The 17,611-nt window shown below is 41.0% G+C and overlaps 1 protein-coding gene across 25 annotated transcripts in view; it reads left to right on the forward strand.

The window, feature by feature from the left end:
* LOC102136791 (transducin-like enhancer protein 4) overlaps positions 1-17,611 on the forward strand; it is a 156,283-nt gene that overhangs the window by 122,941 nt on the left and 15,731 nt on the right. For 13 of the 25 annotated variants that reach the window (XM_005581992.5, XM_005581993.5, XM_045373074.3 and 10 more), the window contains 6 exons: positions 5,152-5,271; positions 6,265-6,318; positions 7,151-7,303; positions 8,532-8,664; positions 8,998-9,191; positions 10,039-10,115. In XM_005581992.5, the coding sequence (XP_005582049.1) occupies positions 5,152-5,271; positions 6,265-6,318; positions 7,151-7,303; positions 8,532-8,664; positions 8,998-9,191; positions 10,039-10,115 (731 nt within the window). Of the gene's footprint in view, positions 1-5,151; positions 5,272-6,264; positions 6,319-7,150; positions 7,304-7,528; positions 7,625-8,531; positions 8,665-8,997; positions 9,192-10,038; positions 10,116-17,611 lie in introns of all 25 variants that reach the window. The other 12 variants (XM_005581987.5, XM_005581988.5, XM_005581990.5 and 9 more) reach the window with 1 other exon arrangement.

The following is a 17,611-nucleotide window of genomic DNA, read 5'->3' on the forward strand; positions in this document are numbered from 1 at the left end:
TCATGGTTGTCCATGTGACCTATAGCATGTTCTTTCTGGTTGTTATCCTCTATGGGCAGGGAAGTCTAAGCACTGCACCTACGTGAATGCAAAGCAAAATTGGCATGGTGTGCATTAGAAATCAAATTAGAAAGTCCATTGTAGAGATAGTATTTGCAGTCTTGCCTCTGTGCAATATTGAACCAAAACCTTATTGTGATTGTTGAAAGGAGAAGAGTTTTGGTGAATAGTAGCATATTAAAACCCTATAATTACAGTGCATCAGAATATCTATGCTGGGGGAAGTGCTACACAAATGTCTACAAAAGACCTAACATAAGGTTTAAAATAGAAGATCCACACTAGGTCACCATCCCAATCTCTAAAGTAAGTAGAATCAACTGGAGTCCAGTATACAGTGATGGGACTAAGTTGCCCTGTTGAGGGGCTGGGCTATGTGCCTGGAACTGCACATTGTACTTTATGTGGATTATTTTTCTTGGTCCTCAAAGCAGCCTTGTGGGGCTGAGGATGGTGTGTTGTTACCCCCGGACTAAAGAGAGACGGAGAATAAGCAACATCCCTTACGGCTACACAGCTATTAAGTGAAGACTCTAGACTCACACCAGGCAGTCTGACTCCAGAGAGATGCTCTTGCCTGCTATTAAAATCTGTGCTCCCTGTTATTAAAATTAGCTAATTATAACAACAGCATCTTATTTTGGGGTGGGAGTTACTTTATAGAAGTCTTGCACATACAATTGTCATCTTTGATCTTGAAGTGGCAGAGGAGTAAAGGTGGAGGGGTGGGGCCATCCCTTTCAAGTTGCTGGAGGTGTCAGTTTTCCATCTGACTTGGTCAACAGCCTTAGTAAAGTCTGGGGTGGACTTTAAACTAGGAACTAGAATCTTCTCATAGTGAAATGAGAACCTGATTTGTGATGTTAGCAATAGCTTTCTAAAGCTTACCTTTTGCTGCCAAAGCAATTGGGGTTTCCATGTAATAAGTCTTTTAATCCTTTATTATTTTCTTCTTGATTTCTCCTTGTTTTCCTGCTCTTTTTCTTAAACAGATCTACCCTGTTCTTTTTAAATATCCCAGTATAAGTGTTTACTTTTAAAATCCAGAGCTTTACTAAACATTCACATTCAGGGTATTTTGCTTTCTCTGGATCAGCCATTGCTTCTGACTGTGACTCTCCAATCATAACAGATTTGCTGAGATACACACACACACACACACACACACACTCAAACTGTAGTGAGAAAGACTTGTGTTTAATCCTTCTAAATTTGTAGATTTATAGGGTCACAATGCAGCTTCAATAAGTTACGTGGTAAGCTTGAGAAATATCTAAATTGAGCTTTTAAAATAATAATAGAGAAATAAAAAAGCTTTTCTAGTAAAAGCATGACTTTATCGGTATTTATTTAATTCCTCTTATTCACATTCCTAGCAAAGATCCAAGTGGCATTCCTGTGGCAGAATGGTGGACTTACAAGATTCATGATGAGAGTCTGTGCCAAGTCCAATTTGATTCCAGAGTAATTATGTTATTAGAACATTGCTGATTGCCCCGGTGCCCATTGTGCAGCTTAACCTTTAAATGCTAGTGATAATTAACTACTTTATCATTCTACCAGGAAACTCCAACATGTAACTCTGTTCTACAAATTCAAAAATATAACACTGCCTGCACAACCAGAAACAGCTAGCTTAAGAAAAATATGAAGTATTTGGTTGTACATATAAGCCAATAAATGAACATAAAAATCTAAATAGGCATTACCTTTTAGTATTTTTTTTTTTTGAGACGGAGTCTCGCTACCTTTTAGTATTTTTAAGAAATTGTTTTGTTTAGAAATTTTTCCTCTTAATGTGGAAACAACCTTCAATAGAATATAGCAGAATCTGAATGCTCAGAGAATTATTAATAAAAGATGCATACACTCCACTTCTCTTCTTTTTGTGAAATATCAGATTAGCCAGATTTAGTGCATCTAAAGGGTAGGTAAAATAGCAAAGGTGAGGAAGGGGCTGAATTGCCATATTACCGATTTCAGGGACACCACCACACAAATCTTACTCTAGTGAATGGTCTCCCGTGGAATTGTTCATCCTAGTGATGCTCAGAAAAGAAATGTATCATAAGAGATTTGGACTGAGATTGAGGTGTGCAGAGGGGATGTTCAGCCATTTGTGTTAGAAATATTTCTGGGCAGTTCTCTTCTGCTCGTGATGCTAGGTGCTCCCACCCTCAGGGAGCCCACAGCCTGAAGTGGGAAGTGGCCTTGTAAACACAGCAATAAATTTATTGTGAGTGCTTTACTCATCGGAGGAACAAAATGTTAAGGGAACAAAGAGGAATGAATGATTAATTCTGCCTGACAGCATCCGAGGAAGCTTTGAAAAGTGACATTAGAGCTGATTCTTAAGGATAGTGGGGGATTTCAAAAGATAGATCTTGAGAAAATAGGCATTGCCATAAGCCAGGAAAAAAGGCTACAGATGTAATGAAAATACACAGAGCCCAGGGGAACGCTGGCTTATAGTGCTGATGGTAGGATACAAGGCCGGGACTCTGGATTGGGCTGTGGAGTGAAGACTTTTGGAAAACAACCATACTCAGAAATTTGGAATTTTTTTTTCCCCTGTAAACAGTAGGAAACTGTCCTTTTAAAAAAGAAGAACGAACAGGCTGAACCTCTCTTTGGGTAGTATGAATTCCAGAAGTGAGGTAGTTACAGTGGAGAGGGGAAAACTAGAAATGGGATTGAGGCATGAAGTATGGTAGATAGTAACCCACAGATGATGGTTGCATGCATGGTTTCGGTGGTCTGAAAACCTGCTGAGTGCACTGAGTTGTGTGAAAGCAAAGCAGAAGTGCTGAGCCAAGTCTCATGGCTTGGGAGTGAGGTTTGGAACTCAGCAGATATGCCCAAAAGTCAAGAAATAGTCCACTTTAAAAAATCGTTTGGCTCGTAATGTTTTGTGTCGATCTTCAGCCTTACTGAACAATGCCTGCAGTCTTTTCTGCCACTAAGCTTAAAGTTGAATGTTTGATAGGGATAGAGTATTCATATATAAAACCTCAAGAGGGGCTGGCACAGCAGGGAAGGATTTAGAGGTCCCCAGCCCCTCCCAGTGGGTACCCACTCACTGGTCCCATCTCTCTCCCCCACCAAACTCCCACCTGCACACCTGTGGAGCTCGTAATAGAGTTGCCATCACCACAGGTATGAAGAAGGCCTATCTGTCTTCTAACAATGTGCTTTGAAAGTTCAGAAGTGCCACAAAAGAGATTGTGACATTATGGCTCAGTGGAAATAAGATGGAACATAGACCCAAAAGTTCTGGATAACACACTTTCTCCCGTAGTTAATTAAAAGGCCCTCGTAAATGTTGTATGTTTTTATAAATGTCAGTTATTACCAACAGACTTAAAGCAACAACAACAAAAAAAGTTCAAAGAGTTAGTCTTACATGAAATGAATTTATAAATGAGGAAGAGCCTTCCTGGCCAGTTTTCTGAATTGATTTGCATGCCAGACAGAGACGTTCCACTGGTGATTGTTTTTCCTATAACTTTTTTTCCATAGAGATTTTCAGATAGTCTTTCTACTACCCTCCAAGATCAGCCCTTTCTTACCCTGGGTTAGGGTCATTCACAGTTGGGAGCCCTGCCCTGGTGCCCTGCCAAGGGACTGTGCTACTCAGGTTTTTGCCATTCACCACTCAGCAGGATAGCACGACCCTCAGCCCAGCTCCCACTCTCCCACCTCGCCTGCATTTAGATCTTTTTTTTGGTCTGTCTGAAGCATAGGCACTAGGTAATTGTTAAGATTAGATCCAGTTTTCATTGGCACTTTTTTCACTGCTTCATCCATGATTTTAAGGTCTCATATTATCTAAATGTGCCCAATAACCACCTGACCTTCATCGCAGATAGAGTCATTCCCTGCTTTGGATCTTGTCACCCATGTCTCTCATGTGTGTAGGAGACTTCTCCAGTTGAGAGCTCCTTGAAAGCAGAGATGGAACATAGAGGCTGAGCCTAAGTGTGATCCCAAGAGGCGTGGAGGATCTTTCTCCATTCCCTGGCCCCAGCGGCATTGCTAGGTTTCCAGACATTAAAAGGAGTGGGTTCATGAAAACTATAGGAGTGAGAAAGGAATAATATGCATTTTTGCAGGTGGTGTTTTTCCTGCCACTCTGCATCTTCCAAGCCCTAATATGTGGCGCTGAGCAAAATTTCATAAATACGACCTATATGTCACATGACCGCCATCTTTGGTTGCTCAAATCCCCCAAAATTACTTCCCCCTTTTTTTTCATTGACTTACTACCTCTTAAAAGCTCTGCTTTATAGTTTCTCTGTAGAAGCTTGAAATGCTGGCTTCCCATTAGCCAGCAAACTTTAAAAAAATAAAATAAATTTTTTAAAAAGCCTGACTTTTTCTCTTTCCCTTTTCTCTCATATATGCTTCTTTTCCCAACTTTCTTTCTTTCTCTTTTTTCGAGACAGAGTCTCACTCTGTTGCCCAGGCTGGAGTGCAGTGGCTCCATCTCAGCTCACTGCAGCATCTGCCTCCTGGGTTCAAGCGATTCTCCTGCCTCAGCCTCCTGAGTAGCTGGGACTACAGGTGCCAGCCACCACAGCTGGCTAATTTTTTTGTCTTTTCGGTAACGACGGGGTTTCACATGTTGGCCAGGATGGTCTCTACCTCCTGACCTCGTGATCCGCCCACCTCAGCCTCCCAAAGTACTTGGATTACAGGTGTGAGCCACCATGCCCAGCCCCTTTCCCAACTTTCTAAAGACACTTCAACAGTACAATATATCCGTAAAACCCAACCCATTCTCTGTTTTGAGTTGACACTAACTCCTGCCACCCTTTTTAATTCCTCTCCTCCTTCTGTCCCATCTCTCTGCCTCTTCTCTCTTCTTCTTTCTTTCCCATTATCTTTCCCCCTTGTCTTTTGCTACTTGTCTTTCCCTTTAGATCCCTGTTTTCCTCCTTTCGTCTCCTCTGCTCTCTCCTGTTTCCTCTTAACAGCTTTGCAAGTATGTACTAAAGAACAAAAAGAAAAGAAAGTCTCAAGTGACTTAAAAATCATTTGACTAAATGGATGATAATTTCTCAACCATGCTTCCTCTCCTTCTAATTCCAGAGCTCTTCAGTATCCCCATCAGCCAGTTTCCGAGGTGCTGAGAAGCACAGAAACTCCACAGACTACTCCTCAGAGAGCAAAAAACAGAAAACTGAAGAAAAGGAAATTGCAGCTCGTTATGTAAGTTCATTCACCCTTGCTTTAGGGGAGACCTGCTTGCCTTTTTATCTGCAGCCATTTTACCCTTTGACTGTTTCCAGCCAACACAGGAACACAGGATAACATCCTTTAGGAGACAAAAAACATTTGTTGCTTTTATAGCTCTGTAGCCATTGGCTAACTGAAGTCCTGTGTGTGTACAGGTGCATGTGAGGATAGACTGCTTCATTTGGGCAGCTAACAGAAGACCTGAATGATCCATATTATTGTTTCTATGGGTATATTTGCTTCCCCATTTATTTCAGAGTGGTTGGATTTTCTGTGGTTAGCTCGAATTGTTAAGGGAAAAATATAAAATCATAAAAAAGGTGTTTAAATGCCTAGATGGATTCATGTGCTGAAGGATATACCAAATCTTGTGGAATAAAACATGGAGAGACATCCAAGATCATCCCTAGCCTGGAATGAAGCTCACTTTCCTCTAGTGGCTGGGCAGGTCACAGGAGTGAAAGCGGGGAGCAAGCTGGATGGAGCAGTGTGGAGGCAGGCGGCCCCTGCTCTGCTTCCCTGCTGGTGTCCTACAGGGCTTCAGGCCTCATGAAAAGCTGAAAATCTAGATTTTTACCTCCCAGTATGCAGTTTTTTAAAATACTGACAAACCAGACCACACCTGTGTGTAGGTTGGATTTAGCCTGGGCCTGTCAGTTTGCAGCCTCTACTCTAGAGTAATAAGCCAACCATCAGCTTCAGTTTTGTAAACTGAAAAATATAATCAGATCACCCTGTTGGTGCAGTGGGCAGTGCATCAGTCTCATAATCTGAAGAATATAATCATATTACCCACCTTCATAGCATCATCATGAGGATTAAAGAAAATAGGACATTATCAAGTATTTAACACTCTTTGGTTCAGCTCATCTTTATAAGATCTGAGGAATTAGCCTGGACTTATTTAGGGTAAATGTGGTATATTTTGTGGGGGGAGAAGATAATGCTTCTTACTTGTCAATGCAGGACAGCGATGGTGAGAAAAGTGATGACAACTTGGTGGTTGACGTTTCCAATGAGGTATGTTAGCGGCTACTTTAATTTTCTGCTCTTGTCCAGCCATATCAAAGACTAGTTGTCCAAACAATTAGTATCCAAAATATTTTGAGATTTGTCATTTTGTTGTTGTTGTTGTTGTTTTTTGAGGCAGGGTCTTGTTCTGTTGCCCAGGCTAAAGTACAGTATTGCGACCACAGTTCACCGCAGCCTTGAACTCCTACGCTAAAGTGATTCTCCCTGCTTAGCCTCCCGAGTAGCTGGAACTACAGGCACATGCCACCATGCCTGGCTAATATTTAAATTTTTTGTGGAGATGAGGTCTCATTATGTTACCTAGGCTGGGCTCAAACTCCTGGGCTAGGATTAATTACAGGTGTGAGCCACTGCACCTGGCCCAAAACATATTCTTGATTTCTAAAGGGACCCACTTTTTATTTACGTAAAAATTATATACTACTGATTTTATGTTATTGATCTTTTATTTTTTATTTTTATTTATTTATTTTTTTGGTCGCTGTTCTTTTCTATGAAGAGGAAAGTGTCTTCTCTACCACAGTGAAGGCACACCAGAGCTCTGTGGTCAGCCTGCAGGTCTTATTGACCTGCAGTTGGCAGATGGGTGGGGTTTTGATTTTTCTTTGGGTTTTAAATAAGTACTATAAATACTATAATTTTGGGGCCCTCAATACTGAATATTTTTGTTAGTAGTTTCGGTGAGTATTGTTATCTGTTCTAGCACATTTGTGCTTCTAAGCATGCATTAAATGCTTTTGGCTAGAAATGTCCACACCCAACAACCCCAGTGTTGTAAATGGGCTGTGCTTGCATTACTCTCCATGATGTTCCTTTGTAGGATCCATCTTCCCCGCGAGGGAGCCCAGCACATTCCCCGAGAGAGAATGGCCTGGACAAGACACGCCTGCTCAAGAAAGATGCCCCGATTAGTCCAGCCTCTATTGCATCTTCCAGCAGTACTCCCTCCTCCAAATCCAAAGAACTTAGCCTTGTAAGTAGCTGCTTACCATCTCTCTGAGTGTGGCCTCTGCCAATTTGATGTTTGAATTTGATGTTTTTATCTTTATATTTCTCACATTTTTTACAGGACTTTTATTTCCAAGTGTATATATGTGTTCAGTATTTACGTTTAATTGGCAAAAGTATGTAGAGCAGAATAAGTTTACTAACTTGTTGGTGATTAGTGTTTATTTTGTGATTCTTTTTGCAAGGATAGAAGAGGGATATGGGGAAATTGAGTGAAACACGTCTTAGCGAAGATGAAAAATGCACACTGGGGTTACAGAGATGGTTTTGTCGCCTGTGGTTTATGGTAAATTTAGTTTGGGGCTTGAATGTGATTTTGTTGCTAGCTTTGTTTGAATTACCAAGCTACATATGACTGCAATAATTTTCCCTTCCTATCTAAAAAGTAATCTGTCATTTACAAAAGTCTACCTTGACTCACATCACAAATCACAAATGCAAAAATGAACTGCTCACCCATCAGGATAATCTCCCTGCACCCTATTCTTCTGTGGCTGTGTAGTTAATTGCAATTTTGTGTGGCGTGTCTTTTTTCCTCACCAGTTATTTCCTTGTAACATAACATTTAAAGAATAAAAAGACAAAGAATAAAAAGACAAATTTTCTAATAACCTCCGGAATTCACAGCTAAAGGAAAGGAAATTCCTCAGTTGCTCTGCAAATTAGGGGGAATATGTCTGACCGAGGGCTAGATTGTTGGGTTTTTTAAATTTTATTTTATTTTCTCTTGGCCTTCTGGCATTCTTTTAATGGCACCTGCTCTCTGCTTAGTCTCTATGACAGTTCAGACTTGGATCTGTTTTCTAATGTGACCTGTTCACCAGGAAGCCTCTTATGACATGAACATTCTGCCAGGAGCCCTAAGTTACCCCAGTCTTTACCAAAGCCACCGGCAAGTGGCCACAGTTAGGACATCCTGGTTTGTGAGCCTCATCTGACTCAGACCAATTTCCTAGAAATGAGCTACTCTCCTCAAAATTCAGCTTTAGTTTATGTCTTCCCAAATATTAGGTCTGCAGTCTCAAGGAACTCTTTTGTTTCTTTGTTAACGTTTCTATTAATGAAAATCAAGGCCCAAGCTGAAGAACCTCTTTCATTTTTTTTCTCCCTTCCTTTTCTTTGCCTTTTTAATGTTTAAAGTCGTTGTTAAAACCATGTTCTAATTGCCAGTACATGTCATTTCATCTCGTTAGAATGAAAAATCTACTACTCCTGTTTCAAAGTCCAATACCCCTACTCCACGAACTGATGCGCCCACCCCAGGCAGTAACTCTACTCCCGGATTGAGGCCTGTACCTGGAAAACCACCAGGAGTTGACCCTTTGGGTTAGTAAGAAAAAAGTGTTTTCTATATTCTTATGGTTGTTTTTAAATAATGTAAAGAGTACAGTACATTAAAAGTGCTAATGACCAGCACTGAATGGCTGTTAGACAAAGTTACTTAACCTGAACTGAGCACCTGGGACCAGCCTTGTCTGGCACATGGTAAGTGTTCAGTAGAACAGAGTGAATGAGTGAACTCTGAAGGCTTGAATGACTTTTGAGAATATTAAAATAAGCTCATTTGAACCATAGATTCTATTTTTTGACATGTTTACAAATGTCTTCATTGTTGTTTCCTGTGTTCTTCATTTTTCTTCCATCCATTTTGGTTTGCAGCCTCAAGCCTAAGGACCCCAATGGCAGTACCCTGTCCATATCCCACTCCATTTGGGATCGTGCCCCATGCTGGAATGAACGGAGAGCTGACCAGCCCCGGAGCGGCCTATGCTGGGCTCCACAACATCTCCCCTCAGATGAGCGCAGCTGCTGCTGCCGCCGCTGCTGCTGCTGCCTATGGGAGATCACCAGTGGTGCGTTTGTGAGCTTCACAAAATAATATTTTAGCACACAGAGGATTGTCATGCTTGATTGATTACTTGATTGATTGAGACAGGGTCTCACTCTGTCACCCAGGCTGGAGTGCAGTGGCATGATCTTGGCTTACTGCAGCCTCCGCCTCCCAGGCTTAAGTGAACCTCCCACCTCAGCCTCCCAAGTAGCTCAGACTACAGCATGCGCCACCATGCCCAGCTAATTTTTAAAATTTTCCGTAGAGGCGGGGTTTCACCATGTTGCCCAGTCTGGTCTCGAACTCCTGGCCTCATGTGATCTGCCTGCCACAGTCTCCCAAACTGCTAGGATTACAGGCATGAGCCACCATGCCTGGCCTATGTATTTTTTAATGTAATTTATATAATCTAAGGTATTTAGAGATCTGTGGGTATTTATAAATTAAGCTACATGTAATCATCTCTTGAGATCCATTTTCTTTTGTAAGGTGAGGAAGTTTCTTTTTTTTTTTATATGTCTTTTTTAAAGAATCCTAATTTTAAATTTTCCAAAATGATACTAATTTTGGAAATTTCAGACCTACAGAATTAGATCACATAGTATAATGAATGTAATGACTCTTTGGTTTTACCATGAGCTTCAGTAATCATTAGTATAATTTTTTAATCTATGTTCCACCCTCAAGTATAATACCATTAAATCCTAAACATTTTATCATTTCATCAGTGAATACTTCTGTATATACATCTCTAAAACCTTATTTTTTAAGGATCTATTCGCCCAGGTTTTAGAATAGATTTTGAGAAGGATAAAACAAGTCGCATGTAACTGTGCTTATTTGTGTTGTTTGCTTGGGAAAAATTATAGGTGGGATTTGATCCACACCATCACATGCGTGTGCCAGCAATACCTCCAAACCTGACAGGCATTCCAGGAGGAAAACCGTGAGTACCTTTTTGCCTCTGTACTCATTGTGTGTCAAACTCAGGTCCCTTGCTGACCCCTTGGACTTTGAGTATCACTCGACAGTGTTGAGGGAGTTCCCATGACTCGTATTTTTTGCCTTGCAAGGTATTTTTCATTTTCTCTTAGCACAAGAAGAGAAGTAATGAAGTGGGGTTTTGCAGTGTAAAATTTTGAGCTTTAATATGTAAATGCAAATTGCAGAAGCATCTCCAGTAGTCAGGTCTTCTCTACATCTGTTGCGGATTTCAAGGCAATTCTTTGTTCCAAAAGTCTGATTATTATGTGCAAACCTGGATGTTCAAAATTTGAATATGTTGGGAAAAGAGATGCCAAACTTCAAAAGCTGAAAGGAAATAAGGGCACTCTTACGCTAAGTTCTGTTTTCAGAAAAGGTGACTTGCTCAGTTGGCTTCTTATACTGTGCTGTGGGCATCTGGAGCCTCTGTATTCACAGATTCCTTGAGTTAGGAAAGACAAAACACAACACACCAGTTGTTCTAGCCTCCTCTTGTACATTGTGATCTCTCACCAGATCTCATTCCAAATACTTTATTTAATCTAATGCACCTTTTTATTACTACCTAGTCACAGTTGTCTCTGCTAATTGGCTTCATCTTCCCAGAAACAAAGATTTTACTATAAAGTAGCACTGGCTCTTTCTTTAAAATCCCAGCTGGCTGCTTTCTCTCTCCTCTCCTTTGGGAAGCCTCCCCCGCAGATCCTCCGTGGCCTTGTTAGTCATCTGTGTGTGTGCATTTATTCTCATCACTCTGTCCGTGGGCATCCCCTCTGTCACTACACATGCTGTATATGTGCTGCCTCCCCAGTCTCCAGGGCTATCCAGACCTGACCCTCAGTAGCAGCTCAAAGCCCCTTCTCCCAGAGGCTTCCCTGGTAGCTTGCCTGCCTTGAGGCATTTTGTTCTTACTGTCCTTCTTCCTGCAAAACTTTCTGTGGCTTAGTGTCTCATTTAGTTATCTAAGATGTCATTATGTCAGAGCGTTCTGCCCTGACAGCCCTATTATCCCTCTCTCCCTTCCTCCATATTATTCTCTCCTGTTCTACTACCTTTTTAATGCTTATTTATAGCCATTTTCTGCCTCTCCCTCTTGCCTATAAGTTCCATGAAAGCAGAACAGAGCTTTCTGTTGTTCGGTTATAGAAGTAGTCTCACTGCCTAGAATGGCACCTGGTTCGTAGTGGTGCTCACAGTATGGGTTTGCTCAGGGAACGGATATGTGCTGGTCTCTCTTCTCGGACCTCCCATTGCTTGTTTATTCACTCCCTCACACTCGGGCACCTAGTTTTCACCCTGGTGTTAATTGCGTGCCCTCTTCTCCCCACATCCCTTCAGTGTTGCCTAACCTAGACCCTTTCTTTACTTTCCATCTGAGGAATCCGAATCTCAGTTCTTCCTTTTGTAACATATTAATACTTCTCCACAGACTCTACCCTAACCTTCCTTGTTGCATCAAACACAGTGCTGGCTCCATAGCCAAGTTGCTTGGTAAATATTTGACTGATTAATAGGGGAGAAAAGACAAATTAGAGTTCCTCAAGAGTTGAAGGTATGAATATCAGTTACCATAAAATTCTGTGTACCTGTGCGTGTTTTGCAAATAGTTGTTGACTGACTGACAACTCTTATTGACCAAGAACTCTGAGGTATTTGAAGGTGAAAATTGGGTCTATTTCAAGCAATGCTAAATAACAAGGTAGTACGATTAATCAAATAATGACCCAGATACCTACAAGTTCCATATGAACTTGTGGGGAAAGTGGAAGGGTTCCTTTAGGGAATAAGTACTATCTCTTTTTTATGGTCACTTGTTAGGTAACCAACAGTTGTACCCAGAGCTACAGCATAACCGCTAGAGTGAATGAGGTGATGCCTCTTGCCTCAGCTGCTGCTTTGAGGCGCAAGGGCTGTAAGTGTCTTTAAGGAAACACCTTGACTAGGGGATTTGGACCAGTTAAACCACTGTGGAGTCACAGCTGCTCTGACTCAGGTCGTGCTTCTGAGTCTTAAGCTGACTTCCCTTCATCAGTTTTGACTTTTGGTTTTATAAAATGTTTAAACATTATAAAATGTTTAAATGTTTAAGATCATTTTGGATGGGTTAATGGATTAGAGGATTGTTGAGAATTTGTGTTTATGAGAGTAACAGTCACATCTACTGCAATTGGCAAATGACACTTTACCAGGAAAATGACACTTTACCAGGAAAATGACACTTTACCAAAAGCATGTGGTGCAGTCAACAGAGTATGGTTTTGGGAGTGTGACAGATCCCAGTTTGAATTTAGACTCCACCAGTTGAATTTAGACTCTTCTCTCCACTGAGAGGAGTGGCTTTATGCACAGTTTCTTTGTGAGCTTCAGTCGGCTCACTGAATCAGGGATGGCACCTCCTCAACAAGAAGAATGTGAAGATAGGAAGTAAGATAATATGTTGTGTGTTCATTGAGTGCCACATTTGTTACATGGTGGCTGTTTAGTCAACCCCAGCCTTATTTCCCTTTCAGTTTTGTCCCAGCATATGATCCATTTTTCAGCTAGCTATGTAATAGGAGGTACAGTGTGTTTTAGAGGCACAAGTGACCCAAGAAGATGGGTCATTGGTGTGTCTTTATGTAACAGAGCATGAAGGCATATAAAGTTATATTGACTTATATGCACATAGAGATAATATACTTTTATTATAGATTTTTATAGCAGAAATGAATGTAACAGTTATGTGGCTCTCCAGATCATAAGATATAGAATTGTGCAACGTTGTGCATATTTTTCAAAACAAAACTTTAAGTGTGCTAGAAAATAAAACAAAAAATCATCCATCCTCCTCCATCACACATACCCACAATGTAACTACCTTTCTCCAGAAAGACTTATAAAAGTTGTGCGTCTCTGTTCTAATTATTTCACACAATGAATTGCTAGATATTATCAGAAATTATAATTAGATGCATGTTCCAAACTAATAAAATGGTGTTTATTATATAATTCTCATTGAGTACTCTTGTCCAGGTGAATTAGCAGAGGTTCTACTCCATATATAGTTGGAATGACAACATAGTTTAATTTCAACATAAGCCAAAAATGGCCTTTCTCCTTCACCTGCTACTCAAATGAGACTTCTATGGCTAGTGTATAAGTATTTGATTAAAATCACGGTACTAATTGTATGGGATATGACATGTGAACAGAGCAAAAATAAAAGATCTCAGGTTAGTGGATTATAGGCTGCTCACAATTCAGAAATCTGACTCTTTTGCATTGGTTTATTTTTATAAAGCAAGATTTTCAAATGAGAATAATGCCTGATACATGGTAAAAACCTTCAACAAGTGTTTGTTGGCTAACTCTGGTCTGTGTGCTACTTAGAACCAAGGTTTTCTATCATACGTCAATGTAAAATACAATAACCAGACCTCGTTGTGACCTCAAGGTCGAATCCCATCTTGTGACACATTGGAAATGTGGAGAAGGTGTTGTGCATGTGAGAGATGAGCACAGCACAGCAGAACTGGGCCTCAGAAAGGAGAATGAGGGGAAGGTGGGAAAGCCAGCAACCTTCTTTAAATATGCAGGGTCTTTGTCAAGATGATAATCCATATATAATGAGTTTGATACACATGTTTTTAAAAAAGCAAATTGCATGTGTCTGGATTGTTCAAAGTGTAATTATGTCAGAAAGTCCAAGCCTAGCATTTTCTTCAACTGTCTCTTATTCTCCTCGCCATGTTTGTTGGAGAGCCACTCTTTGCTCGTAGCAGCTTAACCTGTGGGGTGTATGTTTGTGTTGAGAGGAGTTCAGGTCACTCTTATTTCTCTCCCTCCAGCCCTGTATTTCTAGTTATTTGTTGGGCATCTTAGCTAGGGATCTTCAGTGTATATTACTTGCACCACAAATTCATTATATCCAGAAAGTACTTTTGTAAATTAGGTCCTCTTCCCAGTTTGCCACTTTTTTGGTAACTACAAGTACCACGTTTCTTTTTTCCTGAGCTCAGAAACTCAGTTACTGTAGCTCCTCCTCACATCTCATCAGTTTAGTCCTATAGGATTTTATGTCCACTGTACCTTCTAACTTGTCATCCTTGCCCTTGCCTAGGTCAGGCCCCCCAGTACCTCTTATTTCAATTGTTGGAATAATTGTGGTTGTTGTTGTTTGAGAGAGAGTCTCGATCTGTCGCCCAGGCTGGAGTGTAGTGGCTTAATCTCAGCTCACTGCAACCTCTGCCTGCTGGGTTCAAATGATTCACATGCCTCAGCCTCCCAAGTAGGTGGGATTACAGGCACATACGCCACCATGCCTGGCTAATTTTTATGTATTTTTAGTAGACATGAGGTTTCACTGACTGGTCTCTGACCTCCTGACCTCAAGTGATCCATCCCCCTTGGCCTCCCAAAATGCTGGGATTACAGACGTGAGCTACCATGCCCAACAGGAATAATTGTTTTTAATTCCTCCTGTCCATCCTAATCCTTGCTACTAAGTTGATTTTATGAATAGCTTTGCCCAGTAATGGCACACTCCCTCTATCCCTCAAAAATCCCTTCAGTCAATTCTGGGAAGGTCTCAGGCTGGCATTCTGGTCCTTCCCTTTTATAGCATTACATTGATTTAATTATATAGAGATATAGATCTGGTATGTTTTTTCAGACTATGCTTGGCCAGTTCCTCTATCCACCTACTGTGTGGTTATTATTGAATGAATTCCTGGATTAAAACCAGCTCATTTCACCTCATCCTTTTGGGACTTTTGTTCTCTGCTATTCTTGCTATCTGGAATATTTTTTCCATCTTTGTCTTTACTTGATGATATCTTTTCACTCTTTAAAAACCCATTTCTATTACCATGTCTCTCTCTCATGCAACATAAGCTCTATCTTTCCTTTTCAAAACACTTCAGAATACTTTCCATTAGAATGTGACCTGATATTGTAGTCACTTCTGTACTTTTCTCTCATCATGCTAACTAGATTGTTAGTCACTTGTGGGCAAGACCAGGTGCATTACCTAATTTTGTATCCTTAGCATGACATTGGCGTCAGAGTATATGGATGGGAGATACTTAATATATTGTTGCATTAAATTAGTTAGAAACAGAATCGTCCTTTGCGCCTGGGTTTCTCTGATTCCTCGCTGTGTTGACTTCCCTCATACCTTCCAGGAGTCTTTGCTAGTTACAGTCAAAGAGTCTATCAAAATCTGATATTTAATAAGTATGTACTAGAGCTTTATTGTTGCCAGTTCTGAGTGCCTTCTATGTATATTAATAGCGAACAGAGGGCCACATGAATGAAAGCAGGCTCTTGGAATTCATCTGGACTCTTGAAAGGACTCTTCCCGGGAACATAGTAGGTGCTCACAGAGTAGTTGTGATTGAGGTGAAGGCTGTCCTGTTGAAGACCTTGAAGGAAATGGTGTGCCTGGGTTCTTAACTATTTAAAATCTCAGTGCTCTTTAAAAACCATTTAGTGATTCTAGACTAGAGAATGAGATGACTTTCCTAATAAATTATCATTAAGAATGTATAACACCATCTAAACTTGGAATAATCTTCCTTTCCCTTCCTTTAAGATTTAGTCTTCATGACCTCCTAATTGCTAAATCAATTAGCCTTTTTCTCGGTCGTCATCCCTCAGAACCTCCGCCTTTAAGGAGCATTACTGCCGCCTTCTCCTTGTCTGAACTGAAATCTGGCCATCTCCTGAGGCCACCCCTTCACCTGCAGCTCTATACGGGGTGACTTTTCCATTTCATTGACTGACCTCAGCACCAGCAGTGGGGTTAATAACAGCTGTGGTTGCCACCCCTTCCCCAGCCTTGCCAAGAACAGAACTTTTCTGCCTGTTTATGAAAACTTTGCTCCTTTCAGGCTCTTGCCATCGGACTACCTCCTCCTCCACCTTGGTGGAAGTATTTCCCCAGTGTATTAAAGACTTGATACACAGCTGAGAGTCTGCCACCACCCAGAGGCTGCCGTAATCCTGGTTGACTCTGGTATTTACAAAGACAACCCCCCAACATCTTCATCGTGGTCTTGGACCCCCTCATCTCTAGTGAACATCTGCCCTCCTCACCTTCAGTTACCTGTATTGACATGTTCACAAAGAAGAACTTGTCATCACCCCTGTGTCCCCTCCAAATTCTAATCATCCCATCCACACAACCTACTGTGGCTCCAGTCAGCCAGAGTGCTCCACGTTCTATTTCCAACTTACTACTGTCTCCCAAGCTCTAGCCACTTCTTCTCCCCTGGATTACTGTGTAGTCCCCAGACTAGTTGTCTTTTCATTTTGCCACCTACACTCCATTCTTCACCCAACAATCAGAAGACCATTTGAAGGCGTTAACTGAATCGTGTCACTTTTTTTTGCACAAGTCTCCAGATTCATATTCGTAATCATCACAGCCTACATGGCCCTTTTTAGTTTGGCCTTACCTGTCCCTTCATATCCTATATGCTCTCCATCAAATGCACTCTGGCCTCCTGGCTTATTTCTGGTCAAGGCCTTTACATTTGCCGTTCCCTCTGCCTGGCACATTCCCCGTTACTTATTTGTAAGGCCTGTGTCGTTCCTTCAGCTCTCAGCCCATATGCTGCCTCTTCAGAGAGGGCCACCTGATGGCCACTCTGTGCACCCCTACTCTCTTTTATCTGAAACTGTGTGTGTATATTTAATGCTATTTTCCACTGTTTGAGGTTACTTATTTATATTTATCTGTTACCTGTTTTCCCCTCTAGGATGTATATTAGTGTAAGGATAGGGACTTTGTCGGTATTGTTCACCTCTGATTTCCCAGCACCTGATGGTAACTAGAACATACGAGGCATTTAGGAAGTATTTGCTGAATAAATGAATAATTAGCATGCGCTCTTGCTCTGGCCTTTGAATTTGCCATACTCCTAATCATCATACTATCTTCAGACAATTTGTACCCATTCTTAATATTGCAGCCCCATTGCCATTTCCTCTGTCCTTTTCACTCTGTCAAATTCCTAGACTACCATGCATTGTTCATCACACTGACCATCTGACATTTTGATAGTTATTTATGTGCATATCTCACTAATGAATGTGCCCCTCAGGCTGTAACTTCAGGAGAACAAGGTGTGTGCATTTCTTTCTTATTCCATTCTTACCATAGTGCTTGGCACACTGGGATACTCAAGAAACGTGTGTTAAGTGAATGTATATTAGTAAATTGTCATGTGATTGAACATCTTCTCCCCCTTTCTGTTTTATTATCTCTACTAATAATTTAATTCCATGACTACTCTGGCTGGAGATTCCTTAAATGTCCACATTCTTTGGGATTCTGTTTCTGGTCTGCTTCTCACTGCATAATCTGCTCTGGGATTCTTATTTCCGTCCCCTTAGCTTCAGACATCACTTCTTTATGGATGATTTCTAACCTGACCTCTCTCCTGAATCATAGCTGTTTGGATTTCTGCCCTGAAG

The sequence above is a fragment of the Macaca fascicularis genome, chromosome 15 (genome assembly GCF_037993035.2).
Source record: "Macaca fascicularis isolate 582-1 chromosome 15, T2T-MFA8v1.1".
Classification (NCBI taxonomy): Eukaryota; Metazoa; Chordata; class Mammalia; order Primates; family Cercopithecidae; genus Macaca; species Macaca fascicularis.